This window comes from Rhipicephalus sanguineus, chromosome 9 (assembly GCF_013339695.2).
Source record: "Rhipicephalus sanguineus isolate Rsan-2018 chromosome 9, BIME_Rsan_1.4, whole genome shotgun sequence".
Taxonomy (NCBI): domain Eukaryota; kingdom Metazoa; phylum Arthropoda; class Arachnida; order Ixodida; family Ixodidae; genus Rhipicephalus; species Rhipicephalus sanguineus.
Window position 1 is genome coordinate 48145756 of NC_051184.2, and position 27862 is coordinate 48173617.

General features: G+C 43.5%; 1 protein-coding gene across 1 annotated transcript in view; it reads left to right on the forward strand.

The window, feature by feature from the left end:
- Window positions 1-27862, forward strand: part of LOC119405130 (neprilysin-1) — a 49001-nt gene that overhangs the window by 9582 nt on the left and 11557 nt on the right. The window contains exons 2-15 of the mRNA XM_037671924.2: window positions 2896-3012; window positions 7911-7949; window positions 8216-8257; window positions 9229-9390; window positions 12196-12279; window positions 15159-15367; window positions 16653-16847; window positions 18111-18197; window positions 20097-20227; window positions 21119-21344; window positions 22804-22902; window positions 25596-25673; window positions 26214-26326; window positions 26937-26995. Coding sequence (XP_037527852.1) covers window positions 2937-3012; window positions 7911-7949; window positions 8216-8257; window positions 9229-9390; window positions 12196-12279; window positions 15159-15367; window positions 16653-16847; window positions 18111-18197; window positions 20097-20227; window positions 21119-21344; window positions 22804-22902; window positions 25596-25673; window positions 26214-26326; window positions 26937-26995 — 1600 coding nt within the window. The 5' untranslated portion in view covers window positions 2896-2936. The remainder of the gene's footprint in view (window positions 1-2895; window positions 3013-7910; window positions 7950-8215; window positions 8258-9228; window positions 9391-12195; window positions 12280-15158; window positions 15368-16652; window positions 16848-18110; window positions 18198-20096; window positions 20228-21118; window positions 21345-22803; window positions 22903-25595; window positions 25674-26213; window positions 26327-26936; window positions 26996-27862) is intronic.

Sequence of the window (27862 nt, forward strand, 5' to 3'; positions counted from 1 at the left end):
TTTAGTATAGCGGAAAACAGCAAACGCAAGGATTTAGCGTTAGCGTTAGCGTTGCGTGCTCCTAACTGCGCATGAGCAGAACGTAAACGTAGCCCGAGCTCTTACGTACGAACGCTATTTCTGGAATATAGCGTTCAACGCTAACGCACGCAAGAGATCCCGTACGTAGGGCAAGATGGCGGTGCCTGTTGAAGCGAGAGCCGTCCACTTCGAATCTTTGTAGCTGTCGTCCTGCATTACTAAACTTATTCATTCCCTAATAATGTTCGTATTTGATTTAAATTTGAGTAATGAGGCTTCGCCAATCGTGTACCGCCGATAAAATAGCTCCGTTTTGAGATGAAAAGTGGATTTGCGCTGCAGAAGGCTTAGCAAGATTTGTTGGCAAGGTTCGCTCATGTTTTCTGTAGCAGCGCAGAGATGGCGACGCTGTCTTTAGTCGCCTCTTTCCAAGATATGGCCACACAGTCATATATGCGGCGAGTAACCACTCATAAAAAGAGTCAAATGGCTCTTTTTCCTATTAGAATGCATTCTTGTCCTGTTCGCGGTTCTGTCAGAGCTAATAAAGCGTAACTACATCGTCGTCATTCGTTCAGATGTCAAAACTACTGGAGTGGTGTATAGATAGATAGATAGATAGATAGATAGATAGATAGATAGATAGATAGATAGATAGATAGATAGATAGATAGATAGATAGATAGATAGATAGATAGATAGATAGATAGATAGATAGATAGATAGATAGATAGATAGATAGATAGATAGATAGATAGATAGATAGATAGATAGATAGATAGATAGATTATATTAAAAGGCAGAAAGGTCGAGTGAGAAATGACCTCGATGACGCAATACATTGTAAAAAGATATTCGTAAACAGAGGGTGTGCTGGAGTCGACGTTTCGACAGGCGGACTTGTCTTCTTCAAGGCTACTACTGCTGCAAGGCTGCAAAGCAGTTGGAGCCTTGAAGGAGACAAGTCCGCTTGTCGAAACGTCGACGCCAGCACACCCCCTGTTTAAGTATTTTTTACCACAAGTTTCCATTTTCCCCTCACTCCTGCCTTTTTTAAAATACATTGTTGAGGCATATAATGAAACGGCATCGCATTGACGTAATACAACGACGCGCCACTGCGCGAATTACATCGGCGAACCGGTCACGGCGACGCGCTACCCATAGACAATTGCTGAAGAAATAAAAAACCCGCCGACCTTTTACATCACTATCACTTGCTGTTGGCCGAGCTGGCAGTGAGTCATACAAGGTATTTTTAGCCCAAAGAAGGAAATAAAGAAAGCCAGCGACCTTTACACAAGCCGAATCGCAGTAGCTTTGGTCCCTCAAAAGTAGCACATTTAACAGCACTCAATGCACTTCAGCATTTGTTTGAAAAACAAAACACACATAGCAACACATAATGTGTAACAGGTGGGCGCCGGCTGCAGCTGTTCAACCAACTGCTATCGCTTTTAATTACGTGCCCTTTATTTGTGTTTATGTGTGCTTCTGGTCCAAACATGTGTGTCCCACCCGCACTTGTCACCGTTGTGACAATGAGCCGGTTTTGACTGTCGCTATTGTGCGGGAATCATGTCATCCGCGTACTTCCTTCATGTGTGTAGTTTTTGTTGCTCTTCTTTCTTTTTTTTGTGACATATCTTTCCTATAATATTTTATCCCCCTCCATAATGGTGCTGAGCGCGCACGCGTGACACAGGACAGGCAACAGAACTTGCCCAACTTGCAACCTTGTTGAATTATTCCCCTTACCCCTTTCTCCAGCACAGGGTAGCCATACGGTCTGAGCAATGGCTAACCTCCCTTCCGCCTATTTCTTCTTTCTTCTTTTCCTCCTCTATGTTATACACGTATGTATTGTCGGCAGCAAAAGTTTGTGGGATCTGCAGCGCGTGGCGGAGTGGCGGAAAACTGCATTGTTGCGCCACCTACCGCCACACCGTGATATTGAGGCTATCGGCCGTGGACTCCGCGGTTAGTTGCGGCAACAGTGCGTTGGCAAACAGACGTTTCGGCAAATGGACATGGGTTGAAAAGGGTGAAGATAAGACCTGATGAGCCCAACTCAGTATACCTGTACAAGTTTGGGGAAAATAATGAAAAGCCATGTCGGATGAAACATGTATTGCAAAAAAACGATATTTTTTGGGCACACAGGAAAGAATATTGTTGACATTATCTCTTAAAACTATAGCATTAAACTAATTGGCTTGGCTTAGCCACAGTGCATGTATAAATCTCTTACATTGTTACCAGAAAGGAAAGGCAGTTTGTCATAAAATGTAAAATAATATAATCACAAAAAAAGACCACGGATAACGCTACTTAGATATAGATAGAGATACAGATAGAGGTGTAACGGGTATTCGGTTGCATGGCGAATACAAGGTACAATAGACGCAACCAAGTAATCTTGAACATTCCTGCCTCACGAACACAATACGGTGACAAATTATCTGCCCCAGATTTGCCATGTTACCCAAGCGAAAACTACAATTTAATTTTTTTTATTACAAGGTACACTAACTGTGCATCTTTTTCGAAATGTTGCTCTTGCTTCGTGCTTTCTTTTTCATCGCATTTTTTTCCTTTTCAGTTAACAAGTACTTTCATTGCGCTATGTATTCGTTGTATAAATGCTGCTATCGTTCAAGTTGCCAATGTGAATTTTATTTTTAGAGGAGGCATACAAACCGCGTAAAATCTATGCCAGGCTTTCTTTTGTCTCTTCTCCTGACAGCCGAGTCTTTATGCACGCTTTCAATAAACTCTGAATTTAACTTTTCGACGCTGCATGCGTACGTATCCGTAGTGAAATACACAATGCAGTGCATGTTTGAGGCTTCATAGAAATATTTTACCTGACAGAGTCCTTGCTGCTCAAGAGGCGTTGGAGTGACATCTAAAGTATGAACCTTCTAATTCTGGTCAGCGCATTAGTATGGATGAGATTAACGACTTCGTGGGGAATCGAACAATATGAAGGTGAGTTCTCGCAAGTTCTCTGTTTACACAATAACAGATGAGTGCTGAAGTATCGCTGATTTATGGTGAAATAGATTGTTACGGCGACTCAACGGAGCTTGAAGCATAACCTCCTATTTATGGAATATTATTCGACTATTATGGAATCTTGCGCACCAAGATCTCTTTTCTCCGTTCCATAGACCCTGACTTAAAATCCAGACTTCCGCATCACGTTCCTTGTCACCTTGACACACTGTGATAGACTTCGCCTCAAGGCAGCATTCACCAATGGCTACATGTGCCGCCTTCGTTTGACCACTGACCCATACTGTGACAACTGTGGTGCACTAGGAACAATGGAACACATTTTGTTAGATCGCCAGACATACAGAGAAGAACCTGTCTCTAATGTAGAATATGCTCGAATTCCCAAACACCGCAAGATCTCAAGAAAATACTCGGGCCTATGTCTTGTCCGTCTCAGCAAGGACGAATTTTAAAATTCCTCTTCAAGTTCCTCTAGGACCTTAACTTACCTGGTAAACTCTAAAGTGACTTTTATCGCCACCATTACGTTGTCATGCGTACACATACCGCGATCACGGCATTTTCTTTTCTTTTCGCTTTTCTCTTCCTGCCCTACTCCTCCTAGGGCCTTTCTGTCCCCAGTCCCCCTCCCCTATGCAGAGTAGCACGTAGGTGCCTTTATAGACGCCGGCAGAATTCTTTGTTCTTTATTAAAGAGTTTTTTTTTCTCTTTCTCTGTCTCCTGCTATACACAGGTGGGAAAAAGTGCACATTAAATTCCGCTTCCGCTAAGTCAGTGTTGAAAGCAGACAACAGGAAATGAGATATTGTTTTTGAAAAGCATTCATAAAAAAAGAAGAGGATTTATGAAGAAATTCACACACACACACAAAAACTGTTTATGAAGCTGGAACATAATTCTAAAACCCGGTTGTGATAGCATGCGCCAGCTGTGCGATGTCACGGCAAATAAAAGGCTGCTTATTTTCCGCGACAGCACCGTCATGGTCACAACGTGCCTACAAGCTGAGAACGCGCCTGTAAGCTGAATGTAACGCCTGCCTTTACAAAACCGAATTCAACTCGAAGGTTAAAATAAATTGTGTGAAGCGGTCGTCGGTACATAGAAATGCTTCATTGGCGCAGCCGGGGGGGGAGGGTGTAGAGGGGTTGGGGGTTGAAACCCAAAATATTTAAATATTGCACGTGCGCATATACACGCACACATACAATCACACGCAGGAACATACCTAAAGAGTGGTTCCACTACGGCGTCTCTCATAATCATATGGTGGTTTTGGGACGTTAAACCTGTGGGGATCACTGATAACCCTCGCCCACACCGGCGATGACACCAAGCGACAACGGAGCCCACTGCGCATGTCCCTCAATACCCAAAAGATTCATAACCGAACGCAGCGAGCGGCCAAGGGGGAGTGCTCGGTGAACTTTCGTGGAGTGTGCTGATGTGCGCGGCGTGCGGTCCGCCGGGGCGAAGGTTAGCGGGACCGGCACGGAAGTTGTGCGTAGAAACTGTCTGTGAGTTTGTTCCATATTTGCCCTTGCCGCCGTAACGTTTTCTTTAAAGTGTTGTTTCTACTAATAAATGGTTTTTGGTTAATCCCGCTGAGCGCCCATTCCTTGGAGTAGACGGCGGACCCTACAACTGGCGCCCAACGTGAAATCGGCCCCGTCTACTGCCAGCAATAATGGAGGCCGCACTTCAAATGCTGCTGGAGACAATGGAGCGCCTCGACGTAGCCTCCGCAGTGTACTGCGCGGCGCGGGGACACGCCGAATCGGCAGCCTATTGCGCGGCGAAGGGCGTGGCGGTCCCAACGATGAACTTCGAATGGCTGACGGCCCCGGCTGGGCGAGACTACACACCGGCGCAAGAGGACGAGACCGCGGACGGCGGTAATGCCAACTCGAAGGCTCCAGTTGGGGAGCTACGAGTGGACCAGGCCCCGGCAATGGATGCAGGCGAGGACGACACAGACGCCACCAACGAAGGTGAGGCGGCCTTGGTCGCGCATTCCAACGACAACGACGACTCCAACACGGGCGCGGCGGAAGAGGACCAGGCCATTGCGGCGAGAGTGAGTGGGCCTACGGAGACGCCGAAAGCTGCTGAGGCTGCCGGCGCCGAGACACCTTCCTCAACAAGGCCTGAAGCAGCGACGACGACGGAGGCCAGGGAGGATGCCACCAAGAGGGCCGTTACGAGAAGTAAGCAGGCAGTCTGCACGGCCACAAAGACGACAGCTAAGGCGACTGCAGAAAACGAGGGTGTGGCCGTAACCACTCGGACGGGCAACCTCGAGGCACTCTTCAGCGAGCACGGCGAGGGGGTGTTCGCAAAGGCCGTCACTGCGAGCAAGACGCCTGGCGCGCAGCGTTGCGGCTTCATCATGGTGAGCACCACCGAGGAGACGAACAAGTGCATCCAGAACCGGCACCCCACCGAACTACACGGAAAGACGATATCGGTCGAGCGCACGGAGCACGAGCCCGGTGGCACCCTGCGCAAGTTCGAAGCAACGTTGGGAGCGATTGGGGTGGCAGCCGCGCAGACTGCGGCCGACCTCAAGGGAGACCAGGAGGCCGCCGCCAAAGCAAAGCTTGTAGCTGCCGATGACCTGCAGCGAACTTTTTTTGTTCAGGGGGGGAATGTGTGGGGATCACTGATAACCCTCGCCCACACCGGCGATGACACCAAGCGACAACGGAGCCCACTGCGCATGTCCCTCGATACCCAAAAGATTCATAACCGAACGCAGCGAGCGGCCAAGGGGGAGTGCTCGGTGAACTTTCGTGGAGTGTGCTGGTGTGCGCGGCGTGCGGTCCGCCGGGGCGAAGGTTAGCGGGACCGGCACGGAAGTTGTGCGTAGAAACTGTCTGTGAGTTTGTTCCATATTTGCCCTTGCCGCCGTAACGTTTTCTTTAAAGTGTTGTTTCTACTAATAAATGGTTTTTGGTTAATCCCGCTGAGCGCCCATTCCTTGGAGTAGACGGCGGACCCCCACAAACCCCAACTATTATTCTGAGCACAGTCGCAGTAAAACGCCAATAACATGACTAGCAACAATATACTGTCCCTGTGTTTTTTTTGCAGAAACGGATCAATGACTTACGTTCGCGTTTGTCAATTCGACTACATGATCGAGGTAACGTTCATTGTCGAGATTAGGAAAAAAAATAAGCCTTGTGTATCGAAGACCTTGATGTGCCCCTTAAGAGATCTTCTAGTCGCACGTGTTTAGGGGCTAGTTGGTGCATTGTTTCATAAAGGAATGATTGCGCAAGAAACACAGCACACCAATGACAAAGACGACGACACGTTTGTCCTTTGTATGCTGTCTTTTATGCTCCATCCTTCCTTTCTTAAGAAATGTTATTTGCTAGTTAAGCGAGCAGGAAAAAGTCTCATTGATGTCTCAAGGGCGTAAGCTACATTGATTGCGGTGAAGCCATTTTGAGAAACGCCTAAAAGGCAAAAACGTGGTGAGTTTTATATATAGTCCGCGACTTGGACAGGAACTCCACTCGCTGGACTCGGAGGGAACGTCACATATACTCGGACCATGGCCATCTCGGATTAATTACTAAGTGATGCTTCAACGTTTCTTTCGAGACACTAATATTTGTGATGAATATTGAGCGGACTACATTGAAAGTGTGCAGTACGATTGCACGTGTGCTCTGTTCAAACGAGAACTTTTGAACTTACCAAATGTAGGACTGTATATATGTATACATATATTAATATTGCTTCATATTATTTTTCTATCTTAACAACAAAGTGGAAAGGGGCAGCCGTCGCCATTCAATGGCGACAAGAACTCCATTTGTTTTTTATTTTAATAAAATAGAAGTTGTACCTTCAAAAACATCGATGTTTCCAACGGTACGAATAAATAGGTGGTATAGGAGGATACAACGTTAATAATGAGAAGAAGAAAGAAAAAAATAGGAGGAGGAAATTTCAAGGGTGGGTTCCCCATTCCAGGACACCAGTGGGCGCCGCTGCTCGCCCGGCTTGATCCAGGAGACCCCTTTGGGGCTTCAGGTCAGTTCGGGCGCGGACAGCCTCCCAAGGCTCCCCCAGCATCGTATCAGAGGCCACTGCGCCTCCATAGGTTTGTTCCGGCATTCCCGTGTGACATGCTGCAGCGTCGGTCTCGACTCGCACCACAGAAATTGGCTTGGATATACAGTGGGGCTTATACGATGGAACCTTTCCAAATGTGGATAGGTGTTAACCTGAATTCGTCTAAGGTTGCGAACATCGTCTACTTTAAGTGATTTGTGCGGTGGGGCATACCGCTGTCTTGTCTCACGTTGATGCTCCAGTATATCGCGAGCAGTGTGAGGTTCGTATCGTTTATCGCCGTCTTTCTTCGCTCGGTTGGTCAATTCACGAGCTAACGTGCGCGCCAGCTCATTACCCGAGATACCCTCGTGGCCTGGGCACCAGATTATGGCATGGTCCCGTGTCAGCTTGTCGCCGAGAATTTTCAAGGCGACATTCGGTAGCCCTCCACGTAAAAACATTGTACAAGCCTCCTGCGAATCAGGCAGGACAAGCACGGAGACCTTCTCCGCCTCTTAAGTTCTAATGGCTAGCGCAATAGCAGCTGCTTCCGCCGTTGCGGTACAGGCCGTGTTCACCGACGCTGCGACAGTTTTAACGGTATGTGGCAGTGGTTGAACTGCTACCACGACGCAGCCCTGGCTTAATTTGGCGGCATCGGTGTAGACCACTTCGTGACTTTGGCCAAACTGTTTTTGAAGCTGTCGAGCTGTAGCTTGTCTTCTCGCTCCGTGATACAATTGACTCATGTGCAAGGTTCTTTTATAATATAATTTCTTTGTTTCTTTTTTTATAGACTTCAAGCAACATACTCCGGTTTGGGAAGGGGGCGATGGTAAGTTTCATAAGCGCTTCTAACCAGGTGACGATGGTCTCAAATTTCTTCTGGTCGTCAGTCGTTTTGCTCAATAGCGTGGTCTGTGATGTTTCGAGTTTTGATAGTTCGAGATATATAAAGTGCGAGACGAGACTAAACGAAATATTGAATCAATAATCCAGCAGAGAAAATAGCTGCGCGCACTTATATCTTTTAAAGTAAAAAAAAAATTGATCTCGACTAGTACTCTACAACTTTGTGAAATAGCTCTGATTTTTTTTCAGGAAGATATAACATCTGTCGCACTGAGGTTTGCCGGAAACGAGGTAAAAGTTGCCTTCTTTTTATTTGCGCGATATAATTTTCATGTAGTACACTATAAGTGGTCATTGTCACCCATGGCATTTGTTTTCGGAAGAAATTCGTCCCATTGAATCTAGAAAAATGAAATATGGTACTTTTCAGAAGAGATAATATTATAATTTAGGCGTCACCGCGGCATGCATCTATGCGCCTTTATAACTGTAAAAAGTCTTACTTCATGGTTCTCATTAATTGAAAGATTGTTAGGTTACTTAAGGATTAAAAATATCCAAAAATATTCAAAAAGATTGTTAGGTTACTTAAGGATTAAAAATATCCAAAAATAAACAATACAAAGACCTGAGCAGCCAAAGTCCCCTCTAGCATGCAATATAAGCTAAGTCTTTGTTGCTTTCTTACAGTATGGTAACATAAACTCAAGAAAAGCTCTGGTAGAAGGTTTCAGACCCAATGTGTGGCGTTCTGCAGAGACCATTGCTCGTCTGCTTCATGAAATTTTCTAGACGCTCATACGACGCAGCAGGAAGTACAGAGTATTGTGCAGTATAACTCCGTCGGTGCAAAATAATCCTGCCAGTTGAAATTGCACTTCCAACACATTCCCCTAAATCTTTAAAGGCGCACAGCTGCAGAGCGCGGGTACAATTATTTAAACTGTTTAGTCAGTATTGACAAAGTTAGAGATTGTGGAGAGAAGTGGTACCGTTTTTTTTAAATAAAGGGTCGGGGGGCAGGGAGGCGGAGAACTTACGCCTCGCGTTTGGCTATGTTTTCTCTTCGTGGGAAAGAGGGAGGGACCCCTTGGCGCCGCCTCTGATTGTGGAATGCACACGGGAATGTTCTCTGTCACCGTCATATATGAAAAGTCGAAGCACTATACATCAAACAAAAGCTGTGATACAGTACTTACACATCTTGAGCCTAAGAGAAAGCGTACAATCGCAAATGCTGCGTCGTCTTTGATTTTTTTCAGCAAAAATGATTTTGGACTCTCTGGACACCACAGTCGACCCGTGCCAAGATTTTTACTCTTTCGCCTGCGGCGGATGGTTAAATAAGACCAAGATACCAAAGACGAAGTCCTCCTACGGCAGCTTTAACTCACTCAACGACGAGTTGCTAAAGACGTTGAAAGGTGAGGTGTGCTGCAGGGGCGTAGCCAGGAAGGGGGGGTGTTGGGGGGTTGAAACCCCCCCGAAATTATTTGATTTTGCATGTGTATATATACACGCACACGTACAAACGCACGCACGAATATAAAAAAGGACGGTTAATTCCCCCCGCCCTCCACCGGGAAACATTTCTGGCTACGTTTCCGTTGTGCTGACACATTGTTAAAGTGTGGGAACTGCAACGGTCGATGGTTTTGTGGCAATCAAGCACTGCCTCTCAAGCTAGAATTGCAAAACGACGCCATTCCATCGATGGGCAGGCTGTGCTGATACTTTTTAGGGCGTGGCAAATTGACAGAGCGACGCATGTGGAAAAGAAAGGATCTTACAGCGCTACATCACCGAGTTGCTTTCATTATCCCGTCTGGCATAGTAAGATGCTTAGAACTGAAGGTTAGGCTATTCACTGCAAAAAAAAAAGCGCTAGAAAAAGTGCTCCAAAAGTGTAAAAAAAATATATTGGAACAAAAGTTTCCTTTTTTAAGGGTAGAAACTGGTGTCTACAAACGGGGACACTAGTTACAAAAATGACAAAAACTTTCCCGATAAATGCAAACTCTGGCTTTCAATGCTTTGAATATTCTTAAATGATTCCTAAAGACCAAGTGCATAGCTTTTGTTCACATCAAGTTTGTATGAAAAAAAATATTAATTACAAAACTTCAAGTAGTTAGGACTAAACAGCCACGCGCTGCGCGAGCTGCTCACAGTCATTTTTTTTTGCACACTGGCCGTCAAATTAGACCTCTGCTGGTCACTCTCTGAGTGTAGGCAAAGGACATTGGCTGACATAGGCGCGAGTTTTCAATACCACTGAGCAGTTTTTTGCTTTAGAAGTCATGTCCACGAACGCATGGAAGACGATAGGACCTTGTTGATCGTCGACGAATACAGTTTCTATCTCTTTCACTCTCGCTCTCTCTCTGCGGTACAACGTATTACGGCATCTAGTATGGACGGTCCAAAATCAACGTCAACGTTGTGAGTCGGGCTAGTAAACTAGTAATCGTAAACTTTAACAGACGCTGAGAAAAAAAAAGTGCGCAGCTTGCACGAGTGGCGCACGGCAGAAACCAACAGCGGAGCTAGTGTTCAACCTAGCTAAGTTTTGCTTGTATTGCCAAGCTTTTGCTTGAGATGCTAAGTTTTTGCTAGTAGCACTATGGCTAGACTTCACTATTTTTTATCATATCACCCAGCACCTGGAGTACCATGTCAGGCGAATAGCCAGGCAAACATCTCCAGCATTTCATTAAAACCTTTCTCTCTCTTTCTCTCCGGTTTCAGTAGGTTCGCCACACCACGCACGTGTCACGTGGTTTTGGCGGGAGCATTTCACGTGACTAGGTTTTACGTAGTTTCCGCGGGAACATGTCACGTGAGTAGTTAATTGATATGACGTGATTTTAGTCACGTGACTCGTTATGTAATTTTAGTCACGTGACCAGCTGTTACGTGAGGTACATGATTTCAGTCACGTGACTAGGTGCTACGTGGATTATGGGGAGAACATATCATGCGACTAGCTGTTACGTGATGTGATTTCAATGAAGTGGTGAGATGTTACGTCTTTCTTGGCGGGAGCATGTCACGTGACTACTTGTTACTTGACGTTACGGGATCTCAGTCACGTGATTAGTCGTTACGTGATGTTACGTGATTTTAGTGATGTTACTAGATGTTACGTGACTTCAGTCACGTGTTTAGCTCTTACGTGGTTTTTGGCAGTAACATGTCACGTGACTCACTGTTACATGGTTTTAGCAGCAGCACGTCACCTGACTAGCTATTACGTGATGATACGTGATTTTAGTCGGGTGACTAGTTGTACGTGATTTTTAGCCACGCGACTAGATGTCATGGGAACTTTCGTGATTTTAGTCCCGTGACTATTGTTACATGATGTCACGTGATTTTTCTCTCGTGACCAGATGTTACGTGATGTTATGGGATTTTGGTCACGCGACTAGTTGTTACGTGAATTTCGTCCGTTGACTAGTTAAGCGATGTTAAGTGATTTTGGCCCCTTGACTAGTTGTTATGTGATATTGTGATATTAAGAGATTTTTAGCACTCGCCCATCGTAGTTATTGCAATGCATGCCGGACAATTCAGCGCTAGTGCTGCGGGAGCGAAACAGATGTTGAAGAGCAAGAAGCGAGCGCGTACCGATTCATGATAATAATTCCTGTTCGCACTACCCGAGTCAAAGAAAAACTTTAAGAGCTCTACTCCTAAAACACGGGGGCCATTGTTTCTGGTCGAGCTCACAAGGACGTCGCCATATGTGCAACACTTATTTACACTACACAAAAATGACATGGAAAGGTGGCAATATAGGCTAAATGAAGCATGCAATGGCGCATGTGCCTCTAATGGGAGATTTCCAACATTACACATGTAGTGCATACTAGAATGTGCCGCACTTGTCTAGAATCCACACGATGCACATAAGAACTTGAAGCGGCAGAGCGAAAGGCAGTACGCTTCCGATGCCTCAGGTACAATATATACTTCTTACCGCTCTTCCCTCTGTCTTCATTAATTTAAACACGGCTCCCTGTCCGTCGTAAAATAGATTCATTGAAATGTATGCGAAACATACCACTGGCTGATGTTGTCGGCTCTAAAATAGCGAACAGTTCTCTGTTGTCAAACATTGTCAAACATTGCAAGTTAGCAAAAGCTGTCTTCGCTCAAGCGTGTCAGACACGATTCATTCATGTAGAGTGCTTGCTGACATATCATACTTTTTGTCATACTCGCAGGTATACTTGAAGGTATACCCATTGTCAAAGGCAAACACCAAAATGTCACGGACAAGGCTGCCGTCGCCTACCACGCCTGCAAGTGTAAGTCCACTTACCATACTTCCATGTTCTTTACACCGCTCAAGGTTTGACCCATGTTATGGCGCGTTTTTTAAATATTCACAGGGGGCAATGCAGCTTGTGCTACATTTAAACGTGATCAGCGCAGCGGGAGAACGCACGTCAGCTCGTAAAAAAGTCACACCATCCTTAATGCATTTGCCTAAGACGACCTCAAGGGCGAAAGCCATCTTCTCCAGCGTTGTCGCATTTCGCCCTGATATAAATGCGGCCGCCGTGAGAGGAAATCGAACCCACGACCTCGGGCTTAGCAGCGCCATACCTTACTACTGAGCTACGACGGCGGGAGTGCACGCTATTATGAACACACACTTATTTGAGAAAAAGTGCAATTCAGTAAGTCTCTACATCATATACCAATATGCAACAGTTTATTTTCCCTGGTCTTTGAAAGCTAGCACCCCGCTTTCCGTAACCTGTTCGGAAGGAAACTCTAAATATAGATCATCAATGCCGTGTGGCTGCCGCGCAGGACGGCTTCTTACGCGCGAATATTTCGTGCGCGTGTGACACGTCCTAAGTACTCAGCTTTCACCAATACATCTGCGCTAAGGAAAAAAAGGTTCGACTGGCGACCCACCAAAAGCAGATGTTTCTCTGCTGCTAAAAAAATTAGGCTTTGCTTACCTTATTTGTAAGCGCGGCATAGGCAGTAAGGCGTCGACCACAATCTGTAGCTGCTCGACAGCGCAGCTCACACTTCGCGCTTGCCCGGGCAACTGTGCTCACTATTTCGGCTTATCAACTGCCTGACCATCGCCTGCCCTTGCTTCGCAGCGGCGCGGGCTGCGGCTGTCGCATCCATTTATCGTCAACGACGGTACCAAAATCGTGGAAACGTTAGTAATCGCCGCGCTCGCTAGTCGGGGTAGCGAAGGTGTTTAGAGGCGTCGCTTTGCTTAGTTCGAAGGCGTGGATTCCCGACCACGCACGCAGCGGCTGCATTTCGACGGGAGCGAAACGCGAAAGCACTCGTGTAGTTCGCGAAAGCCGCCAGAAGGCGCAACGATACAATTAGGCAGGCGTTCCCGTGCTCTCAATAATTTTCCAAGCGAGTGTACCAATTCTTTCGCGGAAAGAGCATCTCCGAAAAATCGCGTATCTCGCAATGTTAAGTTTGATTTTCTAGCGCAATTTCCCTCGCTAGGTCACCGCGCCATCACAACGCACTAATCAGAGCATAGCGTAGTTATCTGTGTCGGGTTTTGTGGGTAAAAACAAAAGCGCATATAAAGAGATGAACAGAAAGGAATAAAAGAAACGAAAGCTTCCGTCTACTGTTTCTTCAAAACACACGTGTTCGGTAAAAAAAAAAAGAAATCAGAATGTCTTTTAGGGAGATTAGTAGAGGTTATCATAATATGAAAAGTGGGCGGAGAGGTAAAAGCTTAGAGGACCCTTGAGCTTCGTCTTCAAGTGTCGGACGCGACAGCGTAATCGTGCTCCGTTCGCATCGCCTTCTCAATCGCTAGCCTCGATTCGCTTCTCGGTGGGCACCTTAAACCATGGCGCAAGGAAAGGAACGTCTGTGCACGTAACATGGACCGCTTCAAACTATCCTAGAATGCCTACTCCAAGTACAGTTGCGAAGTGCCCACTATGCCATAATGCTTCCTTTATCGAATTGGGAATTGGAGTCGCACCCACTACGCGTCCGTAACACACCTGCACTCCTGCACACTATGTTGTTGCCGTTGCTCATAATGATGCTTAATTAGGCCTGTGCGCTTTGTAATTGGTTGTTCTTTAAAGCAACCATTCGTTGCTCAATTCTCATGTTTTCACGTCTGATGCGATTCTACGCTTCTGCCAGGCAATATTACATGAGTTAGGGAGACCCCGCGCACTACATGACATTCGTATAGCGTTTTTTTTTTCCGTGACAGTTCTAAGCCCGCGTGTGGCTCTTTGGTGGTACGGCTGCTTGCCGCGAGGAAGTCCTGGGTTCGATTGCCACTCGAACCGAAGTTTTTTTTTATTTTATATTTGTCTCTATGTCGAATTTTCGTTCACGGACAACGCTCATTTTTCAAACCAACAACACCGACGCCGTAATTTCAGCAAAACGAGCTCTCTCGCGTTAAAACCGCGAATGGGGCATCAGGCCTAATAAGCAGATTATTCGCCTATACGGTAGTCTTCAGATCGCGCACAGTTACGATCTCGTCGATAAAGTCTGGCGTCCAGGAAGACGCAGTCTAATTACCTCTCATGTGTTGAGCCTATATTATGCCCATGGTGGTGAAACGTATTGCACTTTCGCATCGATTTCATGTTTTTTGGGCACTATCTACAGTGTTAAGCATTTTTAGGCTATTCGAAAATATTCGCATTTAGGAATGTTATTTTCTTTATTTGTTTCAGTTATTTATAAGATTCATCTTGAACTTCTTTACAGCGTAACACTATAGACACGCACGAAAGGAAGTTCCTAATCCGTGTTTGTCCGTGTCTAGTGTTGCGCTGTAACGAAGTTCAAGATGAATCCTAACCAACTGGCCCAACCTGCCGTCTTGCTGTAATATAAGCTTATTTTTAGTTGTTCATTTTTTGTTTTGGATCAGCCATGTTACTTTTTTGCGCGCTGCCAAACTTATAGAAATTGGGTAGCCGAGGTAATATAAACCTCGACCTATCGACCTCTTCACATAAAACCATTTAGTACAGAACAGAACAGGTTTTTCGATTTCAAGTGCACATGAAATAAGGTATTATCCGATTTAATATTCAAGGTTTTCAAATATTGGCGTACCACTACGAAAAAGAACTTGCTCAATTGCTAACAAAACAAGCACTCTCATGATATTGAGGAAGGCGTAATATTTCAATTTACATTACAGCTGTCACTAAAGTCTGCGACCGGATCGACGTTGTGTACGACATCATGAACGCTTCTGCACTCGGCGACTGGCCCATAACGAAGACGAGTATAAGTGACATAAAGAATCTGACCAACTGCTCGGATCTCTTGCTCAGGACCGGATTCGGTCCAATCCTGCGTTACGACATTGGCCGAGACAGCAAGAACCTGACGAATTATGTGATTCAGGTAAATCTTTCCTTTGGGATACGAAGTCTTCGAAGTAGCAGAACCGATGCAACTCAAAACTTAGCTACCGACGATTTTACATAAGACACATGAGCCCCGCCACTATGGGCTGTTAAACGAATGTTTTCTTATTTTTGTATACCGTGACGTAAATTAATAAGATCCTGAAACGTCGAATGCACCAACCCAACCGTTTTCGTGCATATGCATCTACCGTAGCACTGTTCCATGGAGGAAAGTAAGAGAGGAGCGCCCACTCCGCCGCAGCTCAACGCATTTGCTCGGGACAAGCTGTGCAACGCGGGCGTCTAGTTGATTCCTTTGCTCTCTCCCTCCGCTCCTCTTCACGCTTTCACACATGCTTCCTCCTCCCGTTGCGCTCCCAGCCGACTAGTAAAAACACGTAGCACCATTTTTCAAGGCGGATGGAAATTATTCTAGAAATACTCTCATGAAGGCATGGGCTTACTGGCGGAGCTCGCTGGCGGCGACGGGCAGCGGCGTGCGCGGTGCAGATGACATCTGGCAAACAGAAGGGGAAACGCGGCAAAGCTCTGCTCGAGGACGACGTCTCTCCTCCACCGTTTTTCTTCATTCGTAGCGCCATCTGGCGAACACTTTGTGAAGCAAGATCCAGAGTTGCGGAATGTGTCGCGTCCAGACGAGCAGAGTCGGTGCCCCTGTGTGATCGTACTTCGTGTACCGTTCGTTTAGTTGTTAAGCACTCAAAACTCACAGGTTACAGCCTAATATGGCGGCTACTTTTTCCTCAACAATGCCAGCCCCGCGCTGATAATTCGAATTCCGTTTGTGGTCTTGAAGCGCTGGGATCCACTTTTCGGCCTATAGCATAGTCAAAGAACGTACCTCAAATGTTTACCGGTCCTCTTTGTCTATTACTTGCCAATCAAAAGAAAATGAGGCAGTACATATGATGATTACTGTTTGCAGACACTGTAAACTTTAAGGGTCGCGATATTTTTTGTTAAAGTGCAATCTAAATAAGTTTACACCTCTTTGGGCGCATCTTATTCGCAATAGATAATTCTGTGTTTCGTACCGGTTAGGTTTCCTTACCATTACACAAATGCTCAATATTTACCTGTCTAAAATACTATGCCACACTCATAACGGGCATTCTGTGTCGTAAACTGGATGCCCTGGGCACACAGCAAATAAATTGCCAATATCGGATACGATTGCTCTTTTAGAGAGGATAAGTAGAAGAGGGTGCTCATTGCGAGTGATGTAACACTAATTAAACGTTACTGTTTGTTTCTTTCAGATTGACCAGATGACTTTTCCAGTGGTGGGGCGAAATCAGCTCATCCATCCAAACAAGACGGAGAACAAACGAATCATGAAAGCTTACAAGCGTCTCGTAGAAGCCACCCTGGCATTCATGACATTTAGCATTAGTACATCGGAAAAATCGAAAATTGCGGACGAACTGATCGCTTTCGAAGGAAAACTCGCGAACGTAAGAGAGCATGCTTTTGCTTTCATTTTGGTTCAGCATTGGTAAACGGTAGAATGTTTCATGGAAGTTAATTCCTTTTCAAGAAGGGTTCATGAGGACACAGAGCACCTGAAGTCCAAATGCATACCGCACCGTAAACCCTTGTACATAACAAAATGAGCTACAATATTTTTGTGTAACATAAATATATAAATTATGGCTTCACTTTACACAATAGTCATGCTGCTCATAAAACGTCCAGATGCTCAAAGAGCTACTACATGAAAAATTTGCGTACAGTGCAGGAAAAGACGAAGGGACAAAGAACCGACAAAGACGAGCGCTGACTTCCAACCAGCTCTATATTTCGAAAAAAAAGTGCATAAATACCGATGTACACGAGATAGTATCCGGACTTCCAGTCTTTATTGGTTCTGTGTCCCTTCGTGTTTTCCTGCGCTGTACGCAAGTTTAATATGGAATACCAACTAGCCCGTACCGATACCTTGCTTCACTGCATGAAAACCGGAAGAAAAAAAAATGTACACTTGATTCTATATGATCAATTCTGTAGATTTTCATGAAAATCTCACGACCAGAATTTAAGTGGTGCACTTTCATATAACAAACTTTTCAAAGCACGTCGGCAGGGATGCTATTTGCGGCTTGCTTTTTGCGCGCTCAATTCTAGCTTAAAGAACACCATGCTTAAAAATGGCATCATTGCGTCATTTTATAACGCGAAAATGTCCTGTAGTGTAAAAGGCGCCGTTATGTTATGCTAGTCACATTGTTTTATATTTAAACGCTACAATATTTTTATTTTGATACATTTACATTAGTTCAAAACACTGCGTTGGAAAGGCAGATCAGTAAGTATATTGAGCATCAATTCTACAGCAGAAATCCGAAGGCGTACTCCATGAAAATAGGAAGGAAGGAAAACGAGAGAGAGGAAAGACAGGGATGTTAACCAGTTTGGCATAACCGGTATGCTACCCTGCACAGGGGGAAGGGATGGGTGTTTCTGTTATGCTCTATGAAGCAGATCGAACATCCGTTAATGTTTTCCTAAGACACCTCTCAAATTTTAAGGAGAACAACGCTGAATAGATCACCAATATGTATTATGCAATTTTTTCAGGGTAATATATAGAAAATAGTTTCAGACACTAACAGTTATCTGCAGTTAGCATTGATAATGCGTTTGTGGTATCAGAACAATTCGCTACGTGTAGTACCCTCTCATTACAAAGTCTTTCAATGCATTAATTCTACTTGCAGCTAACAGACCCACCTGAGAAAAGAAGAGATTTCCTGTCCCTGTATCACAGGACTACAATAACTGCGCTCCAACATAACTTCTCGACTGTAAGTGCTTTTTTTTTTCTGTTGAGAGATTTGACCTGAAGGGCTAAAACTAAACCGCATAGCATTATATCCTCGCATTGATATATTTTATGCATGTTCCGTGGATAGTGGCGGCGAAGCCTAATACGACACGTCGCGTAGTCGTTCACTGCAATTAATAAATTACGAAGAGTTACTATTGCTTTATTACTATTTAGAGGAAAATGTGAGCAGAGATGTTGTTATAAGAAATGTCATTAATAGGGAGAATGAAGAATTATTAAATATTAATTTTTTTTTTACTTTAAGTTTTGACGGTTGCGGCTGATTATTCACTCGGTGACAATGCAAAAGGTATACTTGGCCAGTTTCATTAAAAAAAATCATCTGGTGAAGCCCTCAGTTCGTAAACAAGTAGGCGGAAGTTGTAATCATGAATCGTGTATGGTCGGTCGTGGAGCTCATAAAATGGAAAATCTCCTTGCTTCTGGTGGAACTGGCAAATGAATGCTAACAGACGATGTTCCTAACCTACGCATACACAGGACTTTAAGACGAATGGAACTTTTCACATAAAAAGACGCTTCAAAAAGTGAGCGCTAGGTATCAGATAGAAAAATGTTCTCTATGACATCAAAATTTTAAAGGAAAATAAAATAGGCGATGCACTGAATCAGATTAAAAAGAGGTTGTTTGAACCCGGCATCTCCTGCAAGCTGGTCTTCGCTACAGTGACACAAACAGTTATGACCGACGGATACATGACAACACATTCCATAAGACACTTCTTCACTTCACACACAACACCGGCCTAACGGCGCACATTTAACACAAATATACGCAACAAATATTACGCCTTAAGGGCTAGTCTATGTCGCAAATAAAAAAAAAGAATGTTCGTTACTGAAAACACACAATGCAACATTTTCATTAGGATGCTTCTGTAGAGCCCTAAATGATGTTCATTTTAATTAGAAATCTTGAGCTTCGTTGAACATTAACTCCAAAAGATGAATTTATCACGGTGTCCCTTCTTCAACAATAGCATAAACTTTAATAAATTAACAGCAAATTGAAGCTAGCAACTTCCTAACGTGATAGAATGGACGTATGGTTTATGTAGCACAGTGCTGTTTATCTAGATTTAACGTAAAGAAAGAAATGAGACGTGTTGTCTTGAAATGATTATCAAGCCATACGCAGTAATTAAGTATAAAGACTGACCACAGCGAATATACATTATTTTTTTGGCATCATGCTGAAGTTACAAATTGTAGGTACTCGTGTGTAGCAACGAAGAAAATTGCTGACGCATGCCATTACTTCATCAGCACGCGCGTTAGTCATCCTGGATAATTGTATGCTTGCTTGTTCTTCAATGACGCATAAGGTTAATGCCACATCCACTAAATCAACAATGTGGTCTTCTACGTCTTTCTTCTGCGAATTCGTAGAAATCTTTAAGTTGCGAAATAGACCTCAGAGCTAAAAGTATCTAGCGTTTCATTTACACAACTGTAGAACCAATATTTACAAGTCCTTAACAAAATAAAACTTCGTGGAAGTATCCCGTGCTTATAGACGTCTTCTCAGGAAGCGAATAAACGTAGAACGTAAGTTATCAAACATATGATCAATTCTTCGCGAGTCTTTATTTTGTATCGAACAACATTTTTAAGGAATCGGTCCGACAGTACTATTTTCAATGTGTCTCGAGAAATTAAAGTTAATTTGTCCATTAAATAGTTCCACAGTATTTTGAATAGCCAAAGAAAGGTGAACCTCACCTTTCCATAAAACGAAGCAGGAATTTTAAGCTTTTGGTGTTTCGTGTACCGGTCATCGAAGAAGATCTGCTACGGAGGAAAAGAAAACAAAAATCTTTTGGCATGCAGTCTGTGGTACATTATTTTTCATCAGTTTCCCCTTTTAGATCTCCTCAACTGGGAGTTTTCCAAGGCTGATATATTGCTCACTGAAGACGAGACAGTCGAACTGTACTCCATGGACTACTACAAAAAGCTGGTCGACTTTCTGGAGAGTACGAAGCCGTAAGAATACGACAGAAATCTGTGATGTGCATTCTCATTGTGGATCTGAAAATTCCTAGCATCAGAAATTAAAATTAAGTTCTTCTGTCAAAGGGGAACAACATTCATTAAGATCAAACTTTTAAACTATAATAGTCAACACGTGCAAACGCTTCTTTTAAAAATATATGCATGAGTTATCTGCGTAGATTAGTGCTACAAAAGTGACCTTTGCTATTATAAATGCGGAATATTAAAGGTCGTGGGGAGTAAACGTTCACGTTCTGCTCATTAACTAACGAAGAAATCATCGTAGTTGGCGACATTTCATTTTCGAGTGCGAATGATCCTTACTATGACTTTATAACAAAATAATACGTACTCTACGACGATTTGTTGCATTGAAAAGTTGTGCACCAACTTATATGGTCAATGTAGCCAGGAAGGGTTTTTCTTGAATTTTATTCTAGACTTCAGGACTGTTGTGCGGCCGAAATTGAGGGCTGGTTCACATTTCCAAAGCTCTATCTACGGAGGCATCTTAACAAACATTTGTATTGTGAATATTATAACAGTTACTAGCATCGTTCAATGTTGAGAGTACATACTTATTAAACTAAAGCGACCTCTGCTACTAAAAAGATGATTGTTACCTAACGATATTCTTCTGCTACCTTGAGGAAATGAATTTGAATGGCCCAAATCATTGTGCAAGCATACCTACGCGAAAGCGGCTATTAGAGACTTGATATATCTTATAACTGGGAGCTTGACCGACTTAAGTCAATGGGACGATTGAAGATGTGTTTATGCAGTATAAAGAAATAAATACGCATTCGAAACACATATTATGTTACGAATTTTGAGCCTGCTATAACTGCTAGCAACACTGACACGACTGTAATTTTTCAGGGCACTGCTATTCAACTACATAGGCCTTCGTATCATGTTCCTGTGGGCTCCCCACGCTTCCCGGGATATTCGGGATGCCCTATTCGGTGTGAAGAAAGCCACATCGGGAATTCAGGAGATGCCTCCCAGGTGGAAAGAATGCACCAATCTGATCAACAGTGCAATGATGGAGGTTACTGGTTATTTATACGTGAAAGAGAAGTTCAGTCCTGAAGCAAAGAGTGAGGTGAGGAGTCAGTCTCGAGAGAGAGAGAGAAATAAATCATATGAGAAAGGCATGGATGTTATCTAAGCAGAGCCCTGCTGGCAACCTACCGATGAGGAAGGTTAAAATAATCTGAAAGATGAGAAGGTCGAGGAAAACCTCAGAGATACGGAGACACAGAAGATTCCATCACCCATTTCATAACAAGCGGTCATCACCACTGGCGCATCTTTGGAAGCGCAGCTACGCATTTGTAGCATTACACAATGCAGAAGTGCCTCAAAAATCAAAGAGAACCACCATTTGCTGCATGTTACACACTGCAAAACAATGGAGTAGGCTTTATCATAATATCGCTGATAGTGTAAGACATAACGCGTATCAGCTGGCAGAAACAAAAAATTACGTGCAGTTTTGATACTTGATATTGAATTATCATTGTCAATCTTGCCAAGAGGGCACGAAGTTGAGCGTTACGTCACCGGTCTTAGATTACTTGTGACAAAATAATGATGGTCAATGGTCTTTGAAAGATGCATACCATTGAGTCCACCCTACTGTCAGAGGAAAAGGCGCATTCGCACGTCTCCGAAAAAAAATAGATAACGTGTATTGGAAGTATGTTGTGTGTATGTAAAGATTGTTCAACATGAAGTAAATAATGGTAAGAGTGATACCTAATCACAGCAGCGGTCACCTTAAACTCATAAATTATATGCGAGTTCAGTAGAGAGTCAGGTCGTGGAAATAACTACAGTTTCCTATATATTGTGAATAGATGTAAATTGCAAGAAGAAACCGAGGAAAACACCTAGTGAAAAGAAACACGGTTGGAACTTATTTAGCTTAATCGTACCACAACACATCACTTTAAACTGATACCGAGCAGCCACTTTACTTTACTGCTGAACTATTTACACATGGAAGAGATGTTGGCGGTGTAGAAAGCTTGCAGGGCAATAGGAAACAGCAATTAAGAGCCGCCATTCAAGAATTAAGGCCCCCAGACGCATGGAAAATAGGGAAGGTACTTAAGGTGCTGCCGTGAATCAACGTTACCTGGATCGAAAAATTTCGGCGTCCTTTACGCGCATTACATGATGAGTAAATAATTGCCTTCGCCAAAGCTTTTGCTCAAGCAAGTGTCCTAAACATGCGCATATTGGCAAGATAAAAAAAAGAAAATGAAGGACGCTGAGAATTTGATCGAGACAAACGAAAGAAATGGTAGCGTCAAGTGTTCTAAAGATAAAAAAAATATTTCATTCCAACGTTCTGTTAATTACACGGAAGCACCATCGTGGTGCTTCCATTTCGGCAAGACTCTTTGTGAAAACGTTAGCTCTACAGGCGGACGCTACGATTGTTAAACCGCCGCTGCGTATTTATTTGAATACTTTAATTTTCATCCGGACTGATGTCCCATTTGTTTGTGTAATCATGGTGTGGGTTCTCTACTCATCAATACTTTCCCTATCAGGTTGAAGATCTGGTCTCCAGACTGAAGGATATTTTCAAATCGTCACTTGAGCAGAACCAATGGATGGATAACGAGACAAAAGAAAAAGCTTTGCTGAAGGTGAGTTTCTGTATTCCCCCGGAAATTTTTTATTATGAGCGTTATTTACTTCTCACGGGATATCGTTTCATCTTCCTGCGCAGTGTATTTGTCGAAATGTTTCACTGCCACCTTGCAATTTCAATAACTGTACAAATAGAACGTCTTCTGACGCAGTACATCTTACAGCAGTACAGCAGTACCAATACTGAAGTCTTCGGTATGCATCTCTCGTGCAACTATCATGGAAGCATATAGGACTATATGCGGTATCCATATGTTCTCTTTAAGAAATATACAGGAGGCATTTGGAATTATTGGAATGGCATAGTGAACCTTTTATCAGGAACATGACAATTCGCGAGCAGTTCGAATGTTTATACACGCATCAGGCAGGTTATATTGCCATTAACGTATTCCACATTCTCCATGTTCCATTATGCGTTATACCGGAAAAATATTAAGGGTGGGATTAGGCTCTAAATGAGGTCTGAGTGACGACTAATGAGAAGTGGTAAAATGAAAGATACCGTGCAAAAGCGAGAAAGTAAGCCATACGGATGGCACCGATTGCTACTGAACCTAATAATATCAGGGGTTTTGTGTGCCAAAAAACACAATATGATTAAATGGCATGCCGTAGTGGGGGGCTCCAAAAATTTCGACCACACGGGGATCTTTAACATGCACCTAAACCCAAGTACACGGGTCACTGGCATTTTCACCTCCATCATCGCGGTGGCTTAGCTTCTGAGACACAACTCATCGAAACAACTCGTCGCTGCAGCCGGTCGCCATAATCATTTGATCGCGACAAGGAAGTCGAGAACTATTCTTGGGATCCTGTCGAATACAACATAAATTCAAGCGAATCCCACTCGCAGACAAATGGTTTCAAGTGTAAGGTCACCCAAGTTCCTTTTCTTAGTAAGTAAAACTTTCCGGCTAGCGAGAAACCATTACGGAACTTGAGCGCGCTAATTTTCAAAGTTGTTTACTTCGGCCCGGACGGAACTGCTGCGTAGGTGGCTTTGAGCGTAAGTTTGGTTATATTCAACACTCATAAATAAATCATCATAGCTTTAGCAATGCACGTCTAATTGTTGTTTTTGAGCGCAAGTCTCCGGTTTAAAAGTCACCTGCAACGAAAGTTCACTTCCTCTAAATTGGTTACAAAACACGAGTATGTTAGCAATCTGTTCATTAATATATCTTGTACAAGAAAAAAAATTGATGAGCACAAGAACAGCACCAAGAAAACGTGCACAAGATAGAACAATGCATATACGAATATTACTAGTATAGTAACACGCCAGCACATTCGAGTAATGTGCCAGTAACTACTTATCTCCATTAAGCAGCCGCGTCTGTTTTCTTAAAAAGTAACTGCAGGCGCAAGGAGACGACGTCCGACTATGATGGTTGTAGGCTAGCGCTTGAAACCCAGTACATCGCCTCCGAGATTTTTCGACGCACGGTGGGCTGCAGCTGGTGCCACAGCTGGTGCCCATTCCTATATGAAAAGAACATGACTTTGCGAAAGCCACTATTAGCCATGCATAACCGATGTAGCATTGTGGCCTCTCTTCGGCAGAGTCCAGTTGGCATTTGAAAACGTACCAACGCGTTCAGATGGTGTTGCCAGAAAATGCGCATTAAATACTGGGATGCGACATGACAACTCAAAGTCCAGCTCCATCATTTCATCGCTCCTCATGTGATGTGATGTCGTCATGTATTCATCATTGTGTTTAAGTCAGTACCAATGCTTTTTACGAACACGTGGCTACTATGTCGACTTGTACGAAAATGTTGTCGTCAACATCTCATCCAATTATTTATACAATAAGTAAGCTTATACGTAGGCAACATACCATCCGGCCTCAAAAACCACCGTCTTGACGGGCGGCTTTGTCCTTTAATGACGTTTGGTTTTGCGGACGTTTGTTACGACCCTTGTCCTAGCAGTCTTTTGTATTGCGCTTTTGTAAGCACCAAGCGAAAGATGACTCTCCAGCTTGTTTCACAAGTGTGTGGATGTTTGCGATTTCACTGTAGAGTCTGGCGTCAGAGATTTTTAAGAAGAACCTATTAGCGAGCCAGAAAATCTCATATTAGCAAACGTCGAGTGTGTTGTCATATTTACTTCAAGCAACTGCACAAGATCATTTGTCCTAAGCTGATCAAGCGACTAAACGTGAGTCGTATTTGAAGGAATTCTTGGTGTGCTCTTAACGGTTACAAAAAACACACAAACATTCCGCACGACTTAATGGGCTTTTAAGTGACTAGTAGATGAATTGCTCACAGAAATCTATATTATTGTAAAAAGAGGGATGAGACAAAAGAGACGGAAAGAAAGCAAACATGAAGCTATACGGCGACTTCAAGAAAAAAAAAGTTTGATAAACGACACACTTGAAGGAAACACAAGAACGAGGCATGTTTCTGAGCCACATACCATAATTATGCATGAAAGTGGGCGAATGAAACGAGGAGCCAATTTATAAATATAAATCAGGCCATGGCAAGTATACGGTTCTTCGTATTTTTTATTTGAAGCGTACTAATTTTGAGATTGAGGAAGATATAATTAAAAGGAACAAAATAACAACTCGCTGCCGCAGGCGACCGAACCTACAACCGTCGCGCAATCTTAATTCGCAAGTAGCAATTATCTGTGTCTAAAAACGTGCGTTCTATTTTGCTTTCAGTTGAATCAAATGGAGTCTAAAATTGCGTACCCGAAATGGGGCCTGAATATGACGTTCCTCGAAGAGCTGTATCATTACGTAAGTAACTGAAGTACATAATCCCGTACTTGACTATTCTGATACTGTTGCTTAATAAAAACAGACATATGAGAACGTAAGGTACATTGTACCGATCCAGGAATTCCAATAGAAATCTGAGAAGCTCTAACTATCCATTTCCTCACAATACGCCAAACGCATAAACATCATAAACAAAGAGAGAAATAAACACAAACAACCCAACCCATCTAAGCCGTGAGGTGGAATGTACACATGCAGGTTTTATTAAAGGTTGATGTTCACAATTATTCTGTTCACTATTAACATTACGATACACGTAACATATCAATGACTGAGAAAATGAGCGTCTGGTAGCGTGAAACGGCATCACGTTTCAGTTCGTAGGACAGCGAAAATATTTAATCAACTTATATTGCGCAGCAGCTTTATTCCTCTAAGCTATTCATAGGTCTTAGCAACCACATAGCAATGACTCAAAAAGGGGCAGTTACTGGTCACCTAATGTAACTCTAAGGGAAGCCCGCTGTGCGGTGACTGAATTATTTTCGTATTTTGCAGGTTCCCCAGCTGGATCCAACCCAGGCATTCTTGAAAATCTGGCACTTTATAGCAGCCAACAACGGAAGAAAAAAGCTAGAAAAATTGCGCGAGCCTTACAACAAGGATTTAGAGTAGGTTGAAATGATAATACTGCTATAGAAATTGGGTTTAAGAAATGCAAGATCCTAAATAACCGAAATTAGCAACCAGAAGGTTCATGCTGCAAAGCATGGCATTTTTCTGGTTCCTGTAACGTCTCTCATACCAAATATTGCAGCGTTTTCAAAAAAAGCTGATGACCCCTATAAATGTCATTTGTAATTTATTTACAAACAAGTAAGCACAAGCTAAATTAGATGATTATAGATTGCGACAGTGAAACTAGCTGCCCTATTTGCACATTTGATAAATAATTTTTCTGCGAGTAGTCTCTGCACGTAAACAAAAATAAGATTTTGGGCCTGTGCTTCTGAATTCTATATTTCCTTTCCAGTGCTTTGACTTAATTAATTACAAGCTCTTAGACGTATTTAATCGCAGGGCTTTTGCCTAGAGGTACGGAATTTGACCACTACAGTGATTGCAAAGCGTACATGACACTCACAGCGCTCTTCACGCTCCAAAATGCTTTCTTGTGGAGTTATACGATATGTTAGGTTACATTACCCTATGCGCAATGTTCGCAGTGGTAAAGGCGTTGTCATGTGCACAGTTACTGATTTAAATTGCTTTCGAACGTAGGTGGATTGTTGGAGCAGCGGTTGTAAACGCTTTCTACGATCCGGCCACGAATGAAATGGGTAAGTCTACCCTACTGCAACTGTGTTTCCTGAACGAGGTTGATTTTTTTGAAACATAGGAATCATTTGGAGTATACACTGAGATATATTTTATTTTGAGAACTTACACAGTGCTCGGAACGAGACACCATAGTCGGAGAAGGCAGGACGAACGTAATGGATAGCAAGACATGGGCGAGATAGGTGCGTCAGCGAACCATCTGTGTCGCTCTTCAAGGAAGAGCTTGACTTTCTTGGGTATGATAGGGGCGTTGGAGGGAGAGTGTGCTGTCGCCACGCGGTCATGTCTGTTCCGCGCGTTGGTGCAGGAGAAGCTTGTGTGATTTTAATAAATCGGCTGTTAGTCTGCGTTTTTCCTGACCACTGCTGCTCTGGTGTCTCGTTCTGAGCGCTGTTTAAGTTCTCTAAATAATGTCTTACCATGTACCGTCCCAACACGCGCTCCTTGAGAGAGACTTACTTTGTTAAATGGCAAACCATGCTACAGAAGCAAGCAATTGAGGATTGCGCAGAGGAACGACAGTTAACGCAGAGTTTACACAACAAGAAAGGCCGGTTTCTCTCAACATGCGCGGGACACGAAGTGCGAAACATATTTAGAGAGATTAGTGCGACATTTCATACGCGATCATGTAAGTCAAACGTTTTTGGTAGCGTAGCGGTTTGATTCATATTTTAAAGAACTGAGCGCGGTTGCTCAACATTCCGATAACATGCTCGTGGTCATAAAAAACGGCCTGATGCATATTACATTTGAAATTAAAAAGAATATAAAATTGAATAAGCATATCTCGGCTGCTCACTTTCTTCAAGCTGTGTAACCCGATCTAACCAATAAGAATAAAACATCGCAGACAACCGCATAAA